At 35.5% G+C, this 20,736-nt stretch overlaps 1 protein-coding gene across 2 annotated transcripts in view; it reads left to right on the top strand.

Annotated features, from left to right (window-relative positions):
• SELENOF (selenoprotein F) overlaps nucleotides 1–20,736 on the top strand; it is a 36,732-nt gene that overhangs the window by 862 nt on the left and 15,134 nt on the right. For both annotated transcript variants that reach the window (XM_082615936.1, XM_082615935.1), the window contains exon 2: nucleotides 8,202–8,369. In XM_082615936.1, coding sequence (XP_082472062.1) covers nucleotides 8,202–8,369 — 168 coding nt within the window. The remainder of the gene's footprint in view (nucleotides 1–8,201; nucleotides 8,370–20,736) is intronic.

Raw genomic sequence — 20,736 nt, 5'->3', positions numbered from 1 at the left:
TTTGTTAATTTCTCCTTAGAAGTTTTTAGTCCATGTTTATGTGAATAATAAAACTGTTTAATATACACTATGGTTGGAGTTTTTACAAGTGTCTTTTATCAGCCTAATTTTTCAGGAGTTCTCTGTATTGAGCCTGCTGAGAAGTATTCTCCTAGAGACCTGGTTTAATTAATTTATCCAAGGTTTGGAGCAGTGAGGGTCTATACCGAAAGCCCCTACAAACACCTGGGCTTTTCTTTAATCAAGGAGTTTAAAGATCCTGCCTGTTTCCTTTTGTAACCTTGCCTAAAAGGTGGATTCTTTACTTCTATAATTAGCTTTACAATACTCCATTATTCAGTCATTTGGTGCCTTAGAAATTACTGGAAGACCCCTTTCTAAACTTCGTACTCAAGAATTTATTGTCAGTCTTAGGCAATTTGCGTTCACCACCTCGAAAATATAAAAAAGAATAACATTTCAAGTTGCCTTCTCCTGATTTCACTCTCTTTAACTGTTTCATTATCTGTGGCTGTGTAACCACCCCCAAAGCTTAAAATAACGATTTCTTGTAATTCTGTGTGTCTGCTGAGCATTTTCTCTGTTGGTTTCCTCTGGCCTCATTTACGCAGCTGTCCTGAGCCGGTAGGTCAGCTGAACTGAAGGGTCCAGGATGGCTTCATTCTTAGTGGTGCTGTCTGTCAGCTAGGTTCCCATCCATGTGACATCTCATTCTCCAATAGGCCAGACCAACTTCTTTTCGTGGCAGTCTCAAGGCAGCACTCCTACAGAGCAAAAGCTGCAATGCCTCCTAAAGCCTAGCCTCAGAAATCACATACATCACTTTCACATCACAGTATTTGTCAAAGCAAGTCACAAGACCAGCCTGGATTTCAGGGCTAGGGATATGGACTCCATCTCTGCATGAGAAGAGTGACATAGTCACATTGCAAAGAAGTGTACATACCAAGGTAGGAGGAATTTATGCCCATTAAACAATCTACCAAAGTGACCATCCACAGAATTCAAGCCAGAAACTTGGGTCTCATCTTCGACTCCTACCTTTTCTTACATACCTCACATCCAGGTAATTACCAAGTCTTGTTGATTTTACTTCCTAATATCTCTCAGATTCATCCACTTATTATTAATCCCTTATTTAGGCCACCAACCTCTCTCTCCTTAGAAATAACAACCTCCTAGTTCGCCCTTTAATTATCAGAATCTAAACTGTTGTTTTTGCCAGCTTCCCAATTGCCCAAGCCAGAAATTATTCATTTTAAATTCTTTCCTTTCACTCTCTGACCCCAGTTAGTCATTAAACCCTTAAAAATCTCCAAGCCAGTTCATTTAATTTTACCTCCACAGGTAGTACCTAAATTCAGGCCCCATCTTTGCTTGCCTGGGATTGCCACAACAGCTTCTGTAACTGGTCTCCTGATCTCATTTTCCCCCATTTCCTAATTCAGTCTCTGCAGTGCATCCAAGTCATCTTTCTCAAACTTAGGTCGGTCATTGTTAAAACTCCTCAATGGCTCTCAGTTGCTTTTAAGTTGAAGTCTATCTTCAGTATGCCTTAACAGGGCCTCTTTGACCTAATACTTACTTGTTTGTCTCTCCAGGCTTAATTCCCAGCATTTACCTCTACTGGGAGAGCAAAATGGTAGAGGTGGAAAATTGGGGTCATTTTAGTACCTCTCACACACCATGTTCCCTCTCACCAGACCTAAAGTAAGGTGTTTAGATAAAATGCAAGGCTTAACTTACATCCCATTTCCAGATTTGCAAAGTCTTACATACCCTCTCCCTTACATATTCTGTCGTCATACATTATGCTGTATTACAGATTCACAACTGCACCAAAGCTCTGTGTGTGGTTTGTATCCCTCCATTCCCATGCCGAGTGTAGCCAAAGAGAATACAGGGGCCACTTTTCTTTTATATATTGTTTTATTGTGCCTCAATGTACATTTAGATCCTTCAGAGGTTTGAAAGGCCTTCTAGTTCATTAGTGTTTGTTCCTTGCTATCAAAGTCATTAAGATATCTGTAGTAGGTTATGTAGAACAGTGATGAACCCCACCCACTCCAACAAATACATAATGACTCTGAAAATATTTAGAAAGGGTGGTCTGAGCAATTCACCTTTTTGTTGAACTGTTTTAACTTCTCTAAAGCTTACTCCTGTCTCTTTCTTCTGTAATGACTAGTGTTTTTAAGAAAAGAAGGCAATAAAATCTTGAAAATGAAAAGAGAAGTACAGAGGACTGTTGAAAAAACTCTTAAGAAATTAGAAAAACTGCATCTCACAGTTAGCCTGAGGAGGAAGAAAGGCCAGGTGGAATAAGTAGCTGGCAGTAATAAAAATAAGCCAAAGCTTTGGAACCTGACAAATGAATAAAAAGGGAATGAAGGAAGACTTTCTTGGTGCCCTGAGGTTGAGCTACTGGTATCGGCAGAAGACTTAGCTCCTACTTTGTTAATTCACACCTCTGAGTCCTCAGACTAGACAGGTTGAGCTTTTATTACTGTCTGTGCCTCTGAATAGCTCTAAATTAAAGTTAGTAGCAACACATAGTTACCAATATTCCAATGAGGTGACAACGGGGAGGATATAAATGATTTAATTGAAAATACATTCTGAGTATGCTTAAGCATTAGAAAAAAATATTTTCGTATGGCCTAAAGGAGCTGTTTTTTAGAGTGTCCCAGAACTAAGTGGTACTCAGTTCTTCATTCAGCTCATACATATTACTTCTTTCAGAAGGACACTGTAGGGATTTCCCTAGTGGTCCAGTGGTTAAGAATCCACCTGCCAATGCAAGGGACATGGGAGAAAGCCCCCGTGTAGCAATGAAGACCCAATGCAACCAAAAATAAACAAATTAATTAATTTAAAAAGAAAGGCACTGTACTGTACTGGAAGCAGTATAAAATGATTTTATGTATGATTGATTCTGAGACACCACACCCCATCCCCTACGCCTACCCCCTTTTCTTCACAAGTTAACATCTGGATTGGTCTTATTTCAATGGGTGGCGCAAGTGTCAGCATTTTTGTTATTTTTAGTGGTGCATACAATAATGGTGTATCATGGATTCTGTGAAAGGTGGTAGTTAATAACAGTGGTTAAGGGTTTTGAGGGCAGGCCAGGATTAGAATCTTGATGCTGCCATCTAACGTTTGTTGTATTGTCTTAAGGTAGATTACCTCAACTGTCCTAAGCCTCTGTTCCCTTCTCTCCCTTTTATCCTGTAAAATGAGGATAATACCCCTTTCATAGGGGGATAAGATTAAATAGAATAATGATGTAAAGTGTTTAGCAAAGTATCTGGTGCTTTGTAAGAGCTTGCCATAAAGGCTATGTTTCTGGTATTTGTTTTCACGGGGTTCGTCTGTAAATCCATATATTTCGTCTCAGATTTGAAATCCGTTCAGAATTATTACATGAGAAACCTATGAGTTTTCTGAGTAAAGACTGGTTAAGAGACAGATAATCATGTGAATGTATAAGTGTAATAAAATGTATAGCTATACCAGGCTTTTGCCTGAAAAGGTGATGTTACATTATAGTTATTACAGCTTCCCAGCCAACAACCCTTATGTTTATAAAGAACTCAGTAATATCAGAAAAATAAATCAGTGACTAATGCAAAGGAGTCTCTTAGCCTGTCAATCCTACTTTGAATTGGAGAAGTCATAAACTGTTAAGTGGTTATCCCAGTCAGGGTTATCCCACCCAGTCCTTAAAATCTATGTCTTTCGGGCTTCCCTGGTGGCGCAGTGGTTGAGAGTACGCCTGCCGATGCAGGGGACACGGGTTCGTGCCGCGGTCCGGGAAGATCCCACATGCCGCGGAGTGGCTAGGCCCGTGAGCCATGGCCGTTGAGCCTGCACGTCAGGAGACTGTGTCCCACAATGGGAGAGGCCACAACAGTGAGAGGCCCACATACCGCCAAAAAAAACAAAATCTATGTCTTTCTTAGAAGGGTGGCTAATTATTTTAAAATTTAGGAGAATTTCCTGGCGGTCTAGTGGTTACGACTCCAAGCTTTCGCTGCTGAGGGTGCAGGTGCGTTCCCTGGTCGGGGAACTAAGATCCCACAAGCCACATGGTGTGGCCAAAAATAATAATAAAGCAACAATAAAATTTAATATTTGGCCTTACTGTGCACATTTAAATGCTGTTCATTACTTTTTGATAATAAAAAGGTGGGTGGGCATAATTTATAATTTTGAACTCTTCTATATTATTTAGAATTTGGTACTTACCTATGAAGTGCTTAAAAATATGTTCTGATGTTCTTAGATTCAAAGCCTTAAGTCTGCAAAACCAATGACATAAGAGAAAAAAGTAGTTCACTCATGGAACTCAAGATACATTCTAGGGCTTCCCTGGTGGCGCAGTGGATAAGAATCCGCCTGCCAATGCCAGGGACACGGGTTCGATCCCTGGTCTGGGAAGATCCCACATGCTGTGGAGCAACTAAGCCCGTGCTCCACAACTACTGAGCCTGTGCTCTAGAGCCCATGAGCCACAACTACTGAAGCCTGCGTGCCTAGAGCCTGTGCTCCGCAACAAGAGAAGCCACGACAATGAGAAGCCTGCGCACCGCAACGAAGAGTAGCCCCCGCTCACTGCAGCTAGAGAAAGCCGGCGCACAGCAACGAAGACCCAACACAGCCAAAAATTTAAAAAACGTAAATAATAAATTTATTTTAAAAAATTTAAAAGATACATTATATCTCCCCTGCGCTTATCTCTACCCCATGTCTAATATAATGACTTAAAAATAAGTAGTGTTTTGTAGTTTTTAAGTGTGCTTTCACAGTGGAAGGTGGGAATAATTCTAAAATTTATTAAGTACTCACTGTGTACTGGGCAGAATACAAGATGCTTTCTGTACTTTTTCTCCTTTAATCCCCAAAACTTTGTGAAGTAAGTGGTAATTATTCCTATTCAGAAGTTAAGAAGTAAGGTTGCTCTGTGCTGATATTTGAATCAAGATGTCATCAGACTCAAATACATGTTTTGCATGTTCATGCTGCCTGTCAGTAGGTGCTCAGTAAATGCCAGAATAAAACCAAGTATTATGATCCCATGATTATTCATTTGAGATTCTTGTTTTGTGAAACATGCTTTGGTAACAATTTCTTATGTTTGTTAAGCATTTCACAGTTTCAAAGTTATTTCATTTTTATCGCCTGTTTTAGTTACCATGGCTACAAATCACCCTAAAATTTAGTGGTGTAAAACCATTGTTTATTTTGCTTTCAAATTTCTATGGGTCAGCAATTCAGACAGGGCACAGCAGGATGGCTGTGTGTTCCATGGTGTCTCAGACCTCCGCCTGAGACTGAAGGACTAAAATGTGAAGGCTTTTTACGCACATGTCTAGTAGTTGATGCTGGTTGTCAGCTGGAGGCCTCAGGTGCTCTCTACATGGGCCTCTCTACATTCTCTCTGTAGTTTAGGCTACCTTACAGCATGGTGGCTAAATTCCAAAGTCGAGTATTACAGAGAAACAGATAACAGCACCTGCAAGTACTAGCCAAGCAGAGATTGTTTCCTTTTTTAAGACCTACCCTCAGAAATCATGTAGTATCACTTCCTTTACACTCTGTTGGTCAGAACAGTCACAAGCCCCTGCGCAGGTTGAAGGGGAGGGAACATAGACTCCCACTCCTCAGTGGAGGACTGCCAGTCACACGTGGGATGATGTGTATATATTGGTGTGGCCTTCTTTGGGAAAAAAATAGAAATTAACCTGTGAAATTGATCAAGCAGATCACTTTACTAGTAAATAAATTACTCAAAGTGCTAGTATAGTAGCAAGAGTCTTAAGTCCCTCCCACTAGACTGGGATACTTGATCTATTTTGATATATTATGATATACAGTCCACATTATTACTGAGATAAGGTAAAAGATGTATGTATCAAATTAGGATGTTGACTTACTGTTAGGTCAATGGGATGATCAGCATTTTGGAAGAGTATGCCAGCAGTACTTAAAGTTTTTCACATTGGGATATGCCATTGGGTTTTAATCTGCACGATTAGTCAGCTGGTGGGCCAAATCCAGCAAGCCTTGTTTTTGTAAAGTGTTATTGGAACACAGACACCCATTCATTTATTATTGTCTGTGACTGCTTTTGTGCTGCAGTAGCTGAGTTGAGTAGTTCCAACAGAAACTATATAGCCACCCAAGCCTAACATAATTGCTACGGGGCCCTTTACATAAAATTTGCAAACCCTTGGTCTAGAAGATCAACCAGTCACAGTCAAACAATCTGAAATGCCCCCTATTTGAGGCTGTGGTTTTGACCAATTCATTTGCTTAACACACAGGAGAATTAGCACAAGTGCTGGAAATACAGAGAAATAACTTAATGTTTGCCCTTGAAAGAGTTCACAGTATTACCGGGGAATCCGACAATCCTAGATTTACATAGTACAGTGTCATGAGTGGTGCTATTTTACAGCTGTGCATAAATTTCATTCTCAGAAAAGACAATGGCTAAATACTGGGATCTGATTTTTTTCAGAGAAGGCTTCCTAAGAAGACTGGTATACCAGTCGGGTTCTTAGAAATAAGTAGAATTTAACAAGGTGGAAAAGTGTAAAAGAGCCTTAGAGTAGAAAAGTATGAGCAAATGTACATTTGAGTAGGGGCTTTATATTCTCAGGTACTATAGGAATTCATTATAGCTGAAAAGTAGAGTGGGATTGGAGACGTAATGAGAGATAGGAGTAGCTGACCATTTAATCCCCTGAGGCAGGAAAAGATTTGAGAGCTCTTTAAGAGACAGAATTGTCAAAACTTGTTTTTTTAACAAACAAGTTAATTGACTGATTGTAAGAATGGTGAAGAGTGTGGAGTCTAAGATGAACTGACCGGGGCAACTAGGCGGTCAGGGAAAATGGCGTCATTTTGCCAAGATACTAATACATTGGAAGGAATAGATTTAAGGAGAAAAGATGTTTCACTGTTGGAGAGTTTGAATTTACAGTGCCTGTACAACATCTAAATGAGATCTCAGGTAGGCTGTTGGCTTTGGAAACTTGACACTTAAAAAGACTTGGGAGTTTTCAATAAATGAGTATTTGAAGCCATGGAGAAGATGCAATTCTCTATAGAAAGTATGCAAAGCAAAGAGAGAGCCAAGAATAGAAATGGGAAACAACAGCATTTAAGAGATGCATAGCAGAAGAAGGAGAGGGAAAGCCATGGAAGAAGCAGCTGGAGCAGAAGAGTTTTGAATGCCATTGCATTTAGTGATTTTTGGCAAGTTTAGCTGAGTGGTGTGGTGGGATCAGAAACCAGACTGTAGTAACAATTCAGAAATAACAGAATGTGGGGAGAGCAGTTAGAACTATGGGTCTTGGGTACACTGAAGATATGAGTTATCAATGAAATTAAATCCCTGTGGAGATGGCAGAAGACAGAAGTTAAAGCAGAGGTACAGGTATTGACCTTAGACAGATGTAGGTATACCACACTCACTGAGACATGAGAGAAGAATGGATAAAGGAAGAGAATAGTTTTGGAAACCTGCTTTTGCCAGTCATTCTGTTTGGTTACTTTACATAAGTCATTTCATTTAATCTTTACTGCAGTCTATTTTATGTGGGAAGTTTCTTGCTTTATCGGTGAGGAAATTAAAACTCAGGGAGGTTATCTTGCCCAGAGTCACACATCTTGTAAGTGGTGGAACTGGCACCTAAACCCCACAGTTTTATTTTTGATGTGCTCCCGCTCTCCCCCACTTCATCCCTTTCTGTACCCTTCCCCTGCTAGATGTGAATGAAGATAAGTTTGTAGGGTGTAGAAGGGACCTAGAAGTTAATGTTACTCCATACATCATATGAACAGGTGCTAAGTTCTTAAAATGAAATGGACATTCATTTTTCTTCAAAAGATATGTAATATATATATATCATAAAGAAATAATATATGATCTTTTTTGTTAATCCATGTTTTAGCCAAGCTGCAGTATGACAAATTTCTAAGAAAAAAATTTGTTGGGGATGTGGGAAGAACCAAAGACTCATATAAAGTTATAAAGTATAAAAATAATTAAGAATTTGTCTCCAAATGAGGCATTTCACGAACTGTCTGTAGTGTGTTAGATTTTGACAACCCTAGTTTCTCTTTTTTGGAAGCTTTGTAATGTAAACATGAAGTTAAGGGGGTTATTTTTTCTCATTTTTTGTTTTCAGGTCTCTGCGTTCGGGGCAGAGTTTTCATCAGAGTCTTGCAGAGAGTTAGGCTTCTCCAGCAACTTGCTGTGCAGCTCCTGTGATCTACTTGGACAGTTCAACCTTCTTCAACTGGATCCTGACTGTAGAGGATGCTGTCAGGAAGAAGCACAATTTGAAACCAAAAAGGTATTGTTTTATAGTATCTCTCTTCCATTATATGGTTTAGTTGAGATAAGGTAAAATGTTAAATTGCTTAATCAACTTAAATATAAAGAAGTCTTTAGCTTTTACATTCTGTAGTTTTAGAAACTCAACTGATTTCTTGCAGACCCATTAGATCAATCAAAGCAAATAGGGAGGAAAAGTATGGTTACAGATTGATATACCATCCTACCATGGTTGTCCAGCAGAAGGGAACCAGAATTACTATAGCATGCCTAGATTGTAAATCTATCCAGTCTTCCTAACTTCTGGCCACATAAAGCCAAAGAATAATTAATTAGGTGCTTTTATTCATTTGTAATAAGAACCCAGTCTTATAATGAAATTTGAGATGAAAGTAAAGCACCTATTATCTGGCACATAATTGTCAACAATAAATTATAACTTTCTTTTTTTTTAATAAATTTATTTATTTAATTTATTTATTTTTGGCTGCGTTGGGTCTTTGCTACTACACGCGGGCCCTCCAGTTGCGGCCAGCGAGGGCCACTCCTCGCCGCGGTGCGCAGACCTCCCATTGCAGTGGCCTCTCCCGCTGCAGAGCACGGGTTCTAGGCGCACGGGCTTCAGCAGTTGTGGCACGCGGGCTCAGTAGTTGTGGCTCACGGGCTCTAGAGCGCAGGCTCAGTATCAGTGGCACACGGGCTTAGTTGCTCTCACCTTTAACACCTGAAAACAGCCAAGAGTAGGTAGTTCTAACAGTCCAATAAAATCTGCTACTATTTTACCCACTGTTCAAAATAATAGTAAACTTGCTCAATTTTTAAATCTTTTCATTAAACCCTTAGACTTCTTTAATTTATAAAGTAGACTGAAAAGGTCATTTATATCATCCAAATAAAGCTGAATTAATGAGGTCCCTGTGTTTGAGAAAAAATATTAGCATCTCTCTGCTTTGTTTCCTTTTAATATTCTCTTTCAGTTGTACTTACTGAATCCTGTTTGAGGCTTTATGGTTTGTAAAGCTTTCAAACAGTAATTGTATCTTCTCATTATTAGATAGTAAAGGTTTACTTCTAACACTGAGTACAGTTTTCTAGTTCTGTAAGAAAAACAAGCCGACAAGCTTTCACCATGTTAGTGTTCAACCAGAATTTACACTTGATTTCTCAGTTGTAAACCTGAAATTCCTATGTCCCACAAATGGCTTCCAAGTCTTCCATGTTTTTCATTTTCTTGGTTCACATATACCAATGATATATTTTAATGTTTAGAAGATTTCCATACATATAAGTTAGTCTTTATTGCACATAAATAAAATCTAAACAAGTTTTTAAAACTTGATTTTAAATAGATTTAAGACCTAGGACCTAACTAGTTTAGTAGGACCCTTCCCTCTTGTTTCTTGTTTCATTTTATCAATGACATATTCACATGGGACAAATTGCTGAAGTGTGATTCATCCTCTCGTCTTTAGGCTATTATTCTATGGTCTGTACAACTACTCAACTAACAATGATTATTTGTGAGACACCAAACTTACAGGGATTGAATAACAAGGGGTGTTTTATAATAAATAATCTTTATCACACACCCGCTTTGTAATTAAGGGTAAGTTGAGAAAATCTACCCTTTGACTGATATCAGATGTGCCTAAACTGTAAACCAAGTGCATATAAAAGCTTTTACTAATTGCCCCTTTAGTAATTCTTTATAATATTACCAGTTTTATGGTATAATTTTTTTGTTTTTTTGCCATGCCGTGTAGCATGAGGGATCTTAGTTCCCTAACCAGGGATGGAACCCGAGCCCCCTGCAGTGGAAGCATGGAGTCTTAACCACTGGACTGCCAGGGAAGTCCCTGTGGTATAATTTTAGTGGAACCAAACTTCAGTCACACACTTCGCAAATTCATTATATTCCTGTTCAGTTTTCATTTTTAACTGAGCTATTTATTGCTTCTTCAGCAATAATAGTAGGCAAGTAGTCCACCATTTAATATATACCTAACTAATTACAAACTGAAATGATTATTATATCTCAGTGCAAGTGAGCCTGTATCCTAATATACCTTTTATACTGTACCCATTGTTTTTTTCTTAAGTCCTTGCCCATAATCTGTTAAGATGTACTTCTCATTAAGCATTTGCTAGCACAGTGTTGTACAAAATAAATGAATGGTTTTTTTTAATAAGCCTAGTGGAACTAGAACACTTAAAATAGTACTGGAAATATAAAAGTAAGGCATGTCAGGCAAGCCTCCATTTAGATGCAAAATGCATTCAAGTATAGAAGTGGTACTTGATTTAATCTGTACAGTATTGCTGTCTGGATTATTGGTACATAATTATAGGTAACAATATATATAATAGTTTTTCTGTCTCATTCAACTCTGGCTTAAGGCTTAATTTTGAAATTATAGTTTAATTTAGTCCTACTTTAATAAAAGTAAAAATATGCAGTATGTAGACTAGTGCCTTACATCAAAAATATTAAAAATACTTAAACATGGCCGTGTGTGTGTGTAAATCATTGGGAATATAAATTCTTTAGAAGAGAAAAATTGTAGTTTATATGCAGGAATGTTTCCGCAATTTATAATAAATGTTACCTGAATACTCATTTTAGTTCTTGCTTAGTTGCATGCTTTATAGGTCTGTCCAGGGATGAGGCTAATCATTTTTCGAATGTTTACTCATTCAACAGGCTGAATTTAGCCTTTGATAGGCAGAAGCACAAAATTTGCTGTTAAAAAAAACCAAAAAACCTTATTCATAATAAATGCAGAAAATGTCTTCAAAATCCCTTGTTCTGCAAATAGATATTCCTTTATTATTTTTATTTGGTCTTATTTCTCTCCCCCCACCCCCCATTTTGATCATAAAAGACCTAAGTAAGCATCACAAATACTACCTAGAAGGAGATTTTTTTTGTAAGCTATTTTACTACTGTTTTAACTAGTTTTGCTCATAAATACATACCTAGGTACAGTTTACAAACATTAGTAAGGATGTTGACTGAATTATGAGGAGCGTTCTAATTTGTAGCTTAAAGTAAAAAAAGGTAAACTAATGAAAGAAAAAATATTTAATTCTTGGTGCTATTAATATTTACTAAGTAGGATAAGTGACTTCAGCTTTTTATATATAGAATCTTAAGATGGAATGGGAGGGACCATTCTTCTTTTCACTACTGACTGACTTTTTCCTTGTGGTGGGAAAACATAGTATTGATAACAGCCAGTTCCTAAGTCTTCTATCTTATAGCTTTTCCCACCAGAAAAGGACTAATTCTTCCCCATCTACAATTTTGAAGTATTTTAGACAAGGATTGTTACTAGCTCAAGTTGGGTCACTAACCAGTTATTAGCTAGGATTATGGAATAATGTAAGAACCTTTAGCTGTCACACTACCTATGTGGAAAGTTGCACTAGGGAGCAGGTGGATGAAGCAGCTCTTAGGTAAAGAACAGGCTATTTTTTTTTTCCTCAATTACTAGAGTAAATCACTTCTCCTTGAGCCATTTTAAAGATTTAGCTCAAGTGTCCCCTATTCTGGGAACTCTTCCCCAATTTCTCCTCCTTACCCACTACGCTTGGCCCTTCCAAGTTATATTAGCTACACCTCTGTATTCCCAAAGCACCTGAGGATACCCTTGATTTGCACTTACCACCACTATATTGTATCTGTTATTTGGCTTTTTTTCTCTCCCAATGTTTCATGCTCTTTGAAGTCTGGAACTATGTTTTATGTTTCTGAATCCCCAGCCTTTAGCTTACAGTATTTCATAAGTTTTTTTCCTTGAATAAGGCTCTTTTTACTAAGAACAAGTTTTAAAAGGTCATTTTTTTAATTATGTTGAAAATATACTTGAACTTTGTAGATGCTTGTTAAATACCTTTTTCATGTATTTCACTTATATATCCTAAAATATAAAATATATAAAATATATATATATAATATATTTTTTATATATTTTTATAAAATATATAAAAAATAAGAAAGTTTGTCTTCATGATATCAGTCGTCTATTAGTAACACTAATTGTTCATCTAACTATAAATATAGAATTTTCATTTCTGTATTTTATTTATAAGGATACCATAAGCTTCCCAAATCTATCTAAAAAAGATGTTAATTATTTAGCACAAATTTTTAGTGTTCCCAGTCTGATCACAAGGATTAATAGACACTTTTTCAAGGAGTACATGACCATCCAGTTAAAAGAGTTTCCTGGGATTTTCCTGTGAGAACAAACAATCAAATCATTTTGATTCTGTTAAGAATTTTTTAACTTCTATTTTCTAAGGGTTATAAGGTTAAATGTAGTATTTCAATAAATGGGTTATTTTTCTCATATTTTTATAATCTTCCCAGTTCTGTGAATTTGAACTTGATGTTTTCAGCTAGGTGCTTTTTTTTTCCTGTCTCATTTAACTTTTCATATCTTAATGATTTCAGCTTCTTCCAGACATTGTTACTGTAGAACTTCTGTATTTCTCCTTAGTTATATGCCCCTATTTCCTTAGCTAGTACCTGTTCTTTTTAAGATCTTATAGTCCCAATGCTTTTTTCTTCTTTCAGATTATTTTTATTTAATTGGTTTTTAGTACTTTCTATTCTTTTGCGTTCACACCTACTTTATCTCTGAACTACTATTCTGAAAGTTTGGCTACTTACTGAACCAGAGTACCTTTTGGGAGAAAAGAATCCAGTTAGCTGAATTACTTATATATACGAACCAATAACCAACTTATTTCAACTTAATTTGCTGTTCATTCAGTCTTGATTGTATTGGGGGGTGGGGGGGGAGTTTAGAGTAGTACTTAAGAGCACAGGCTCTGAAACCAAACTACCTAGGTTCAGATCCCCTGCTACTCAAGCTGGTAACTTGGACTAATTACTTATCACTCTGTGCCTGTTTCCTCGTTTATAAATTGGGGGTAATAATAGTTCCTATCTCCTAAGGTGGTTTGAGGATTAAATAAGTTAATATACATACACTGCTTAAAATAGTGCCTGGCATGTAATAATTACCAGGTAAATACTTGGGGCTGGTGGTGATGACAGTAATAGTAGTAGTATCTGATTTGCTGATGAAGAAAAAACAAGAAAGAAACAGCAAATTTGGAGAACTCAGAGGATAGCGTAATAATTATTGCTATTAGAAAAATAGGGTAAAAGAAAATAGATAAGAGATATAACATGAACTATTAGATTTGCGAGTAATAAAAATTTGGAACAAAATTTTCTATTATTCCACTTTCAAACTCTTGGATCAGTTGAATCAAGAAGAAATATCTTATGATAAAATAATTAGTAGTATGAAAACTTTGACCATTTGTAATTACTTGCTTATGTGCAGCAAAATACAGAAGTAAATTATGTCAAACATAACCCTAGATTTCAACTTTTTGAGTCCTTGGTTGACACATTTTTAATAAGGAAAATACTGCAAATTTGTACTTTAAAAATGTGTAGCATTTTGATCATTTTAAAATGCCATATGAAAGATTGCATTTGAAGAGAAAAGGTTTTGCTACTAAAAAATATTCAAAACCATTGATAAAGTGGAGCTCAATTTTTAATCTAATACTTAGTAACAGATTTCAAAGGTTTAAGAAAATTTCGAAGAGAAAAACTTAGAAGTGAATTTTTTTTTTTAAACTCTACAGATTGAGAAGAGATTTCTTTTATTTGAATTTTGGAACATCTTGGTCTTATTTACAGAATATCAGTAGAAACCTAGGCTGCAGATCACCAAATTATACCATTACTGGTTCTGTAAAATACCTCAACAGTTCAGGTATTTGATAAAAGGATTTTATTTCCCTTAAAAATCTTCAGTTTTGTTGTAATAATTACATTGGCTCAGCTTTAAGTGTTTATTTTACCTTGGTTATGTACTAAAGTGGTTTACCTATGTTATCTATTTAATCCTCACAACAGTTCTATAAGGTAAATACTATTACCCCTATTTAACAGAAGAGGGAACTAGGGTGTAATCTGCCCGACGTTACCCACCAAACTGGTGCCAGAACCTGGCTTCATCTCAAGTCTCTCTGACTCCAGAGCCCCAAGTTTTTAAACATCGACACTGTTTTGCCTCCCATCTTGAAAATGTTAATAGTAATACCTACTTCACAGAGTTACTGTAGGAAAATGAATGAGTTAAATGTAAAACACCAGACAGGATTTCTGAAGGTCTGCCCCTTTTGCATTTATAGTTAACAAATTTAATAACACAGTCCCATTGCTAGTTTCTGTTTGAAGTTACCAAATCTTTACTCCTCAGTTTACCACAGACTTTAATGGCTTCCATTACTTGGTGTTTTTGAAGAATATGTTAATGAGTTTGGCTTTATTGAAGGCCCAACCAAACATTTTAAGTAAGTCACATAATTTTTCTTATTTCTGATAAAAGAGCATTGAAACATTTTGTTATTTTCAATTTACATGGAAATTCTGTAGCCAGCTTTAGAGTAATTTAAGTCAGCTTAAACAGCATTATGCAAAACAGTGGCAAATTTTTATCAAAAGCAGAATGCTACTGGTGTCTAAACATAGAAGGATGAAATGGAGGTTAAGCTAACTGCATGAAATTGTAGTTGCTAAAGAAATTTCACAGTTGCTTAAAATAGCTTCAGTTTTGTAGTGTCGGTAGCATCAAATACATGAATTGATTTCTTCAAAGGAAACAAATTTAATTCAACAGTTTATTCTAATTATAATATAAAAACATTGTCCAGAAAGAAGCTTTAAAGAAAAACAAATCTGAATAATGTTTGGCAACAGTTAAAATTCAGTGTGAGAATCACTAAGTAAGACTCCTGAGTAGCAACAGAAGTAAATAATGACCAAATATTTACTTAATAATAATAGCTACTAACATTCATTAAGTTCTTACAATATCAAGGTGCTGTTCCAAGACTTTACATGAATTAACTTGTATAATCCTCACAACAACTCTGTGAGGTAACTACCATTATCATCTCCATTTAATAGCTGAGTCTGGGGCATGGAGATCTTGCCTAAAGTCATACAGCTAACAAGTAGCAATAAACATACGTGTCATATATTTGTGTAACAAACGTTTTAAAGTTTCTTTTGTGCAGTTATTCAGTGGACTGAAAATATTATTTAAATTTATTTTTTATATTTTCTAGATGTGGCATTTCTCTGCCTTTAATATGAAAACTAAATGTAGTCATTTTTTTTAGGTATTTACAAATCAGGATCAGCTTCTATCTAACCATGTTAAAACATTCTGTCACCTTTGCAGATTGTAATATTTAAAAGGGAAATAAATCCTTAAAGTAATTCATAATCTATCTCCAGGCTGTCTTACCACTGCCTTTCCTAGACATACCTACCTCAGAGTCAAAATAAACTTTCTGTTTATATATTGAATATTACTTCTTACTGTAGGCTCTGAGAATGCCAAAATAAGACAATAGTCACTGTCCTGGAGGAGATGAAGAAATAGACATGGAAATTGGACTACTAGAATGCAGTTGGCAGGATATTCTGTTGGGATAAAGCATAATATCCAATGTTATAGCTGCTAAAAAATTAGAAATAAAAAATAAATAAAAGTTGGAAGGAGGAAGGAATCAATAAATCTCTTAAAGTTGGCATAATCAAGAACTATAGATAGAACCATATTAATCACTATGGAAGTGACCAGTAGAAGAACTAAAAACAATTTAAAAGTTATTGAATGAGATAGGAGGCAAAGGAAAATTTTTACTTCTTCTTTTATACCCTTCTGTACTGTTTCCTTTTATTATTTTTCCAGATGCATTGATTTCTTTCAAGGATTTAGTGAGATGTGTGCTGTAAACAAAATATGTGGTATGAAAGCACGTAAAAAGAAGGGTATAACCATTTGACAGGCCAGGTAAATATTACCACTTGCTTATGTAGAAGTTGATGCTTATAATAAGGTGGAAAATAATTAGGAGAAGGTCGTCTCTGGCAGAAGGAAAAGTAAATGCAAGGATACAGGGTCATCATGAGAGAGATGGCTGTCTAAAATAAATCAGATAGCTTATTGTGAGGAGAGATAATCATAGGTAAGTAAGTAGGGCCAGTGTACCTTGATAAGAAGTTTGGACTCTATCCTATAGTCAGGGGACAAAATATAAGGATTATAAATGGTGAATTGACATCAGATTTGTATTTTAATAACTTTTGTTGGTGTTGTGAATGATAGTTGACAGGGCAGAGGGGAATACTGTTGCCAGAAAAAGAACTTAGATTGCCAATTTCCAGAGGCAAGATACAGGGGCTTAAGCTAACACACTGGTAGTAAAAATGGAGAAGGGACAGATCTGAAAGAGATTTAGGCAATAAAACTTACAGGATTTATTGACTGACTGGATTGGAATGGGGAAGGGATGAGTGAGGATGCTTTCCAGTGTTCTTATTTGAGAAACTGCTAATCCCAACATAAGTCTACAAAGGACTTCCATCTAACTACAAGGTAGCCCCTTAAGACGATGGTGGTGGATGGGAAAAGGGACAGCAATAGAGGATAATTTTTAATACAGCATACAACCCTTAGCTCCAAACTGCCTTTTCAGTTTTCTCTTTGAAGAAATAAGTGTTAAGTTTTAATTTAGCAGGCCATGAATTTTATCTGGTACCATAGTCAATTCTAAAATAGATAGTATACTTGTCAGAGAGTGCACAAAAAATAAAAATGTGTGGAATGGCCTAGTTTCTTTTGTTCTAATTTCATATTGTTGCTCTTAATTTTTGTGTACTGTTTAACTTTTGGATTATTATGGCTTTTTTTGTATATGTTCTTAAAATGTATTAGGTGATTAATTTTAATAGAATAAAATCATTTGAGCCAACTCTTGTTTTTTATTTCAGATATTTGTAACCTTTCTTAAAGATAATAATAATTGCCCCTTTTTTTATGACAGTGTTCAGTATTGGAGTGGTAGTGGGAACACTAACACAAAGAATTGAATTCTCTTTTGAAAAGCAGGTTTTCCTGCCATATATGGCACTTTCATGTTCATTTTTTGAGGCTATTGAATGGTTGGATATTGAACTGTATTTTAACAGGATCTCAGTTTTTCAAGTTAACAGGGATATACGTTATAATTTTCAAACATTTAGGAGCAAAAATACATTGAATTTTTTTTACCATTTTCTTTACTTACACATGTTACCAAGTAGCTAATTGGTTTTATTTTAAAAACTGCTTACTAAGATAGTCAAGCTTAGGGTCATTTTTACCATTCTTTGGATATTTTGGCCTCAGGAAATATAGTGGCATTGTGTCAAGTTATTTCTTTATATTGTGTGATATTCCCTAGGTATTAGTAGGATTGAATACATTGTTCCCAAATGATACCCTGAATTATTCATACTTGTAGCTGAAGTATGTATAGGAATGTGTGTGTGTCTGTATCTGTGGGTGTATTTGTTTCCAGGTGAAAGTCTAATAGTTACAGTCTTAACCTCTTGCTGATGAAATTCTCTTTGTTTTAGGTATATATACAAATTCTAGTTCTTATCACAGTATTGAAAGAAGCCTCGTTCTTTTTTTTTTTTCTCAAATTTCATAGTTGAAATGGTCTAATTTAGATTGTGGTGATGTCAGAGAAACATTTTTATTTTAGTTTAGTTTTGTACATTTTCATTGAGCTTTTTAGTGGAACAGTAATTGTATCTTTATGGAAAGATTCCCCCAGTGTACTCCTACTTTCTTTAGAGCCTAATTTGAATTAAGGTAGATGTTACCTTGCTTGTTTCTAGTTTTCTCAATCTTAAGTCAGACACGAGATTCAAAGAAGAATAGCAATTTAATAGTGTAGTAGAATAAGTTTTAAACTTAGGGATCTTCCTTAGGCACAGTTGTTGTTTTATATTTTTTCAGAGTTTGGTAGAAAGTACCTAAAAATGAATAGTTTAATCTCAGGGGTATAATATTAGAGCATTATTTACCAGCTTAGTTTGCTAAAATTGTAAAACCCAACTTATTTCCCTATTCCTCCATATTCATTCATCGTTCCTATGCAAGAATGCCATCAGTCAGTGTGTGTATGAAAATGTTAATAAATACACTATTTGCCTTATACACTTAAGGTGACAAACTAAAATCTTGACAAAAGCTTACTGTAAGATCACAAACTATTTAGTACCCTGCTTATTTGTCCATGTGTAATTGTAGCTTTTTGTTTCTATCACTACAGGCACTTTAAAAAAAAATCACAAAATACAGGAATGACCTTGATAAATAATGAATTAAAATTTAAAACATCAGCAGATCACTAGACGTAGTTTTAGTTGGAAACATTTTCCCTGAGAATTAACTGACTAAATTTTGCTAAAAAAAAATAGCTTCTGCATGATGTGTTGATATTTTTCCTCTACCAGATGTATGTGAAAGGAGTAAAGTTGACTTTAAGAAATTACACTGGATATAATTAATGTTTAAAGAGTGGCTCACATATACTTGAACGTATCATAATAGGTTTTCATTTAAGATCTCTAAATAATACCTAGCTTTCATCATGTTATAGCCATACTTACTTATTTTTAAATTCCTACATTTTATTTAAGAACAAACCTTCAGAAGAGCTATAAAATAGTTACTTCTCAGATCTGAATTCGTTCAGCAGTCAAAATTTTTCCTTTTGTTCACCTAACATTAGATCATTTTCATCATATTGCTACTTAATATTCAAAGTTTTTTTTCTAAAGTTTTGCTTTAAATAAAAGAGGATTTCAAAAATAAGAATGTATGGCTGCAAGCAATACTTCATATGAGAAGAAAAAGAGTATTGCAGCATTTGTCTTGCTCTGGTCAGTGTTTACCTGGTTTACCTTTTAGAATTAATTTGGTTAGTCTCTTGAGCAAAAGCCTCTACTGTTTGATTGTTTTGTAATTTTTGCCTCATTAATAGTTGAGTATAGTCCAAGGCATCCCTGGCTGCCCTTTACAATCACTTGGGTAGCTTTAAAAGTAGTAATATTAATTAAAATACTGATGCCTAGATCTCAACCCAACTATCCTGATTTACTTGGACTGGGATGGGTTCCAGGGATCAGTAATTTTCAGAATCTTCTCAGGTAATCCAAGTATACAGTAAGGGTTGAAAACTCTGCTCTAAGGTCATTTGAATTTGAAAGCTTGAGAAATTTTGAAGTGGCTATTCTAATAACAGAGGAACAATGAATGATAGCCCTGAATAGGCTATCAGGGCTACCTAAAGCTCTATGAAAATGGGTGCATACCTTAAACATAACCAATAGTGTGAAAGAAAATATTATAATATTCACTATTCTTACTTATTGAGCATCTAAAGAATCCAGGATTTTTGCATGTTTTTGTCTTTTTTTTTTTTTTTTTTTTTAAACTCCATTTAGCAACTCTGGAAGGTAGGGAATATTTCTTGTTCAGACAGTAAACTGAAGCTCAAAGAGAATGACTTGCTGCCTGTAAGTCACAGAACCAGAATTGGACCCGCATGCACATTTGATTTTATAACTTAAGCTCTTTTCACTGTACCTTAAAAGATAAACTGAGGTATATGAACATTTTTAATAATTTGAGCAAAAATCAATTCAAATTGGGTAACACCAAACTAGAAGTGGTTAGGAGCGCCCCACCAACAGGAATTAGGGACAAAACTTATGGATAAGATGCAGAAACAAAGCAAGGAAAATTTTTGATTGGCTATAGCTTAAGTGGTTGCCTTTTTTGGGAAAGCCTAGTTGGCTATTTGTGATTGTTTATTTTAGGTTTTATTTCTTAACTTTGAAGCATTTATAGGCTTAGGTTTCGGTTTGGTTACATAGGCTGCTAATGCCCTAGAACCACCTCAGTGTGATGGCCTCCTTGTTTAATTTAACAATACCATGCTGTATGAAAATTTGATATTTAGTTTGACTTAGTTCAAATAATTAGCTATTTCAAGGTTTTCTTACTGTCATGTTTCTTCAGAGCCATGGGTGTCATCACCAACAGAAATATATTAAGTGCTCAGTATTGGAAAGTAGTAGAATATTTCTGACTTGGACCAGGTTTACAGATTTGTTGTGATGGTGGTGGTATGATGGTGGCAGTAAAAGTTAACAAATACAACACTTTTAAAAAATTATTTAGAAAATATACGTAACTCACATGTGTTGCCTTTGTTTGGTGTTATAAGTTAGCTTATCTAGGAATCTAGCTATCTGGTAGAAAACAGCATAGACCAGTTTTTTTGTCTTGCTGTTAATCTGATCCATTTTATAGCAACATAGACTTATAGCAAAGTTATCACCACAAAGTAAATAAAGGTTTTGGCCTTTTTCTATATGGGAAAACCTCATTATAAGCCTTACTAAAATTTTATAACAAGAGGTTGGTCAGGTGGGAAAGAATCAT

The sequence above is a fragment of the Mesoplodon mirus genome (genome assembly GCF_964341445.2).
Source record: "Mesoplodon mirus genome assembly, chromosome: 3".
In the NCBI taxonomy this organism is placed as follows: domain Eukaryota; kingdom Metazoa; phylum Chordata; class Mammalia; order Artiodactyla; family Ziphiidae; genus Mesoplodon; species Mesoplodon mirus.
The sequence above is the reverse complement of the archived record's forward strand: the minus strand, read 5'-3'. Positions and strand labels throughout refer to the sequence as shown.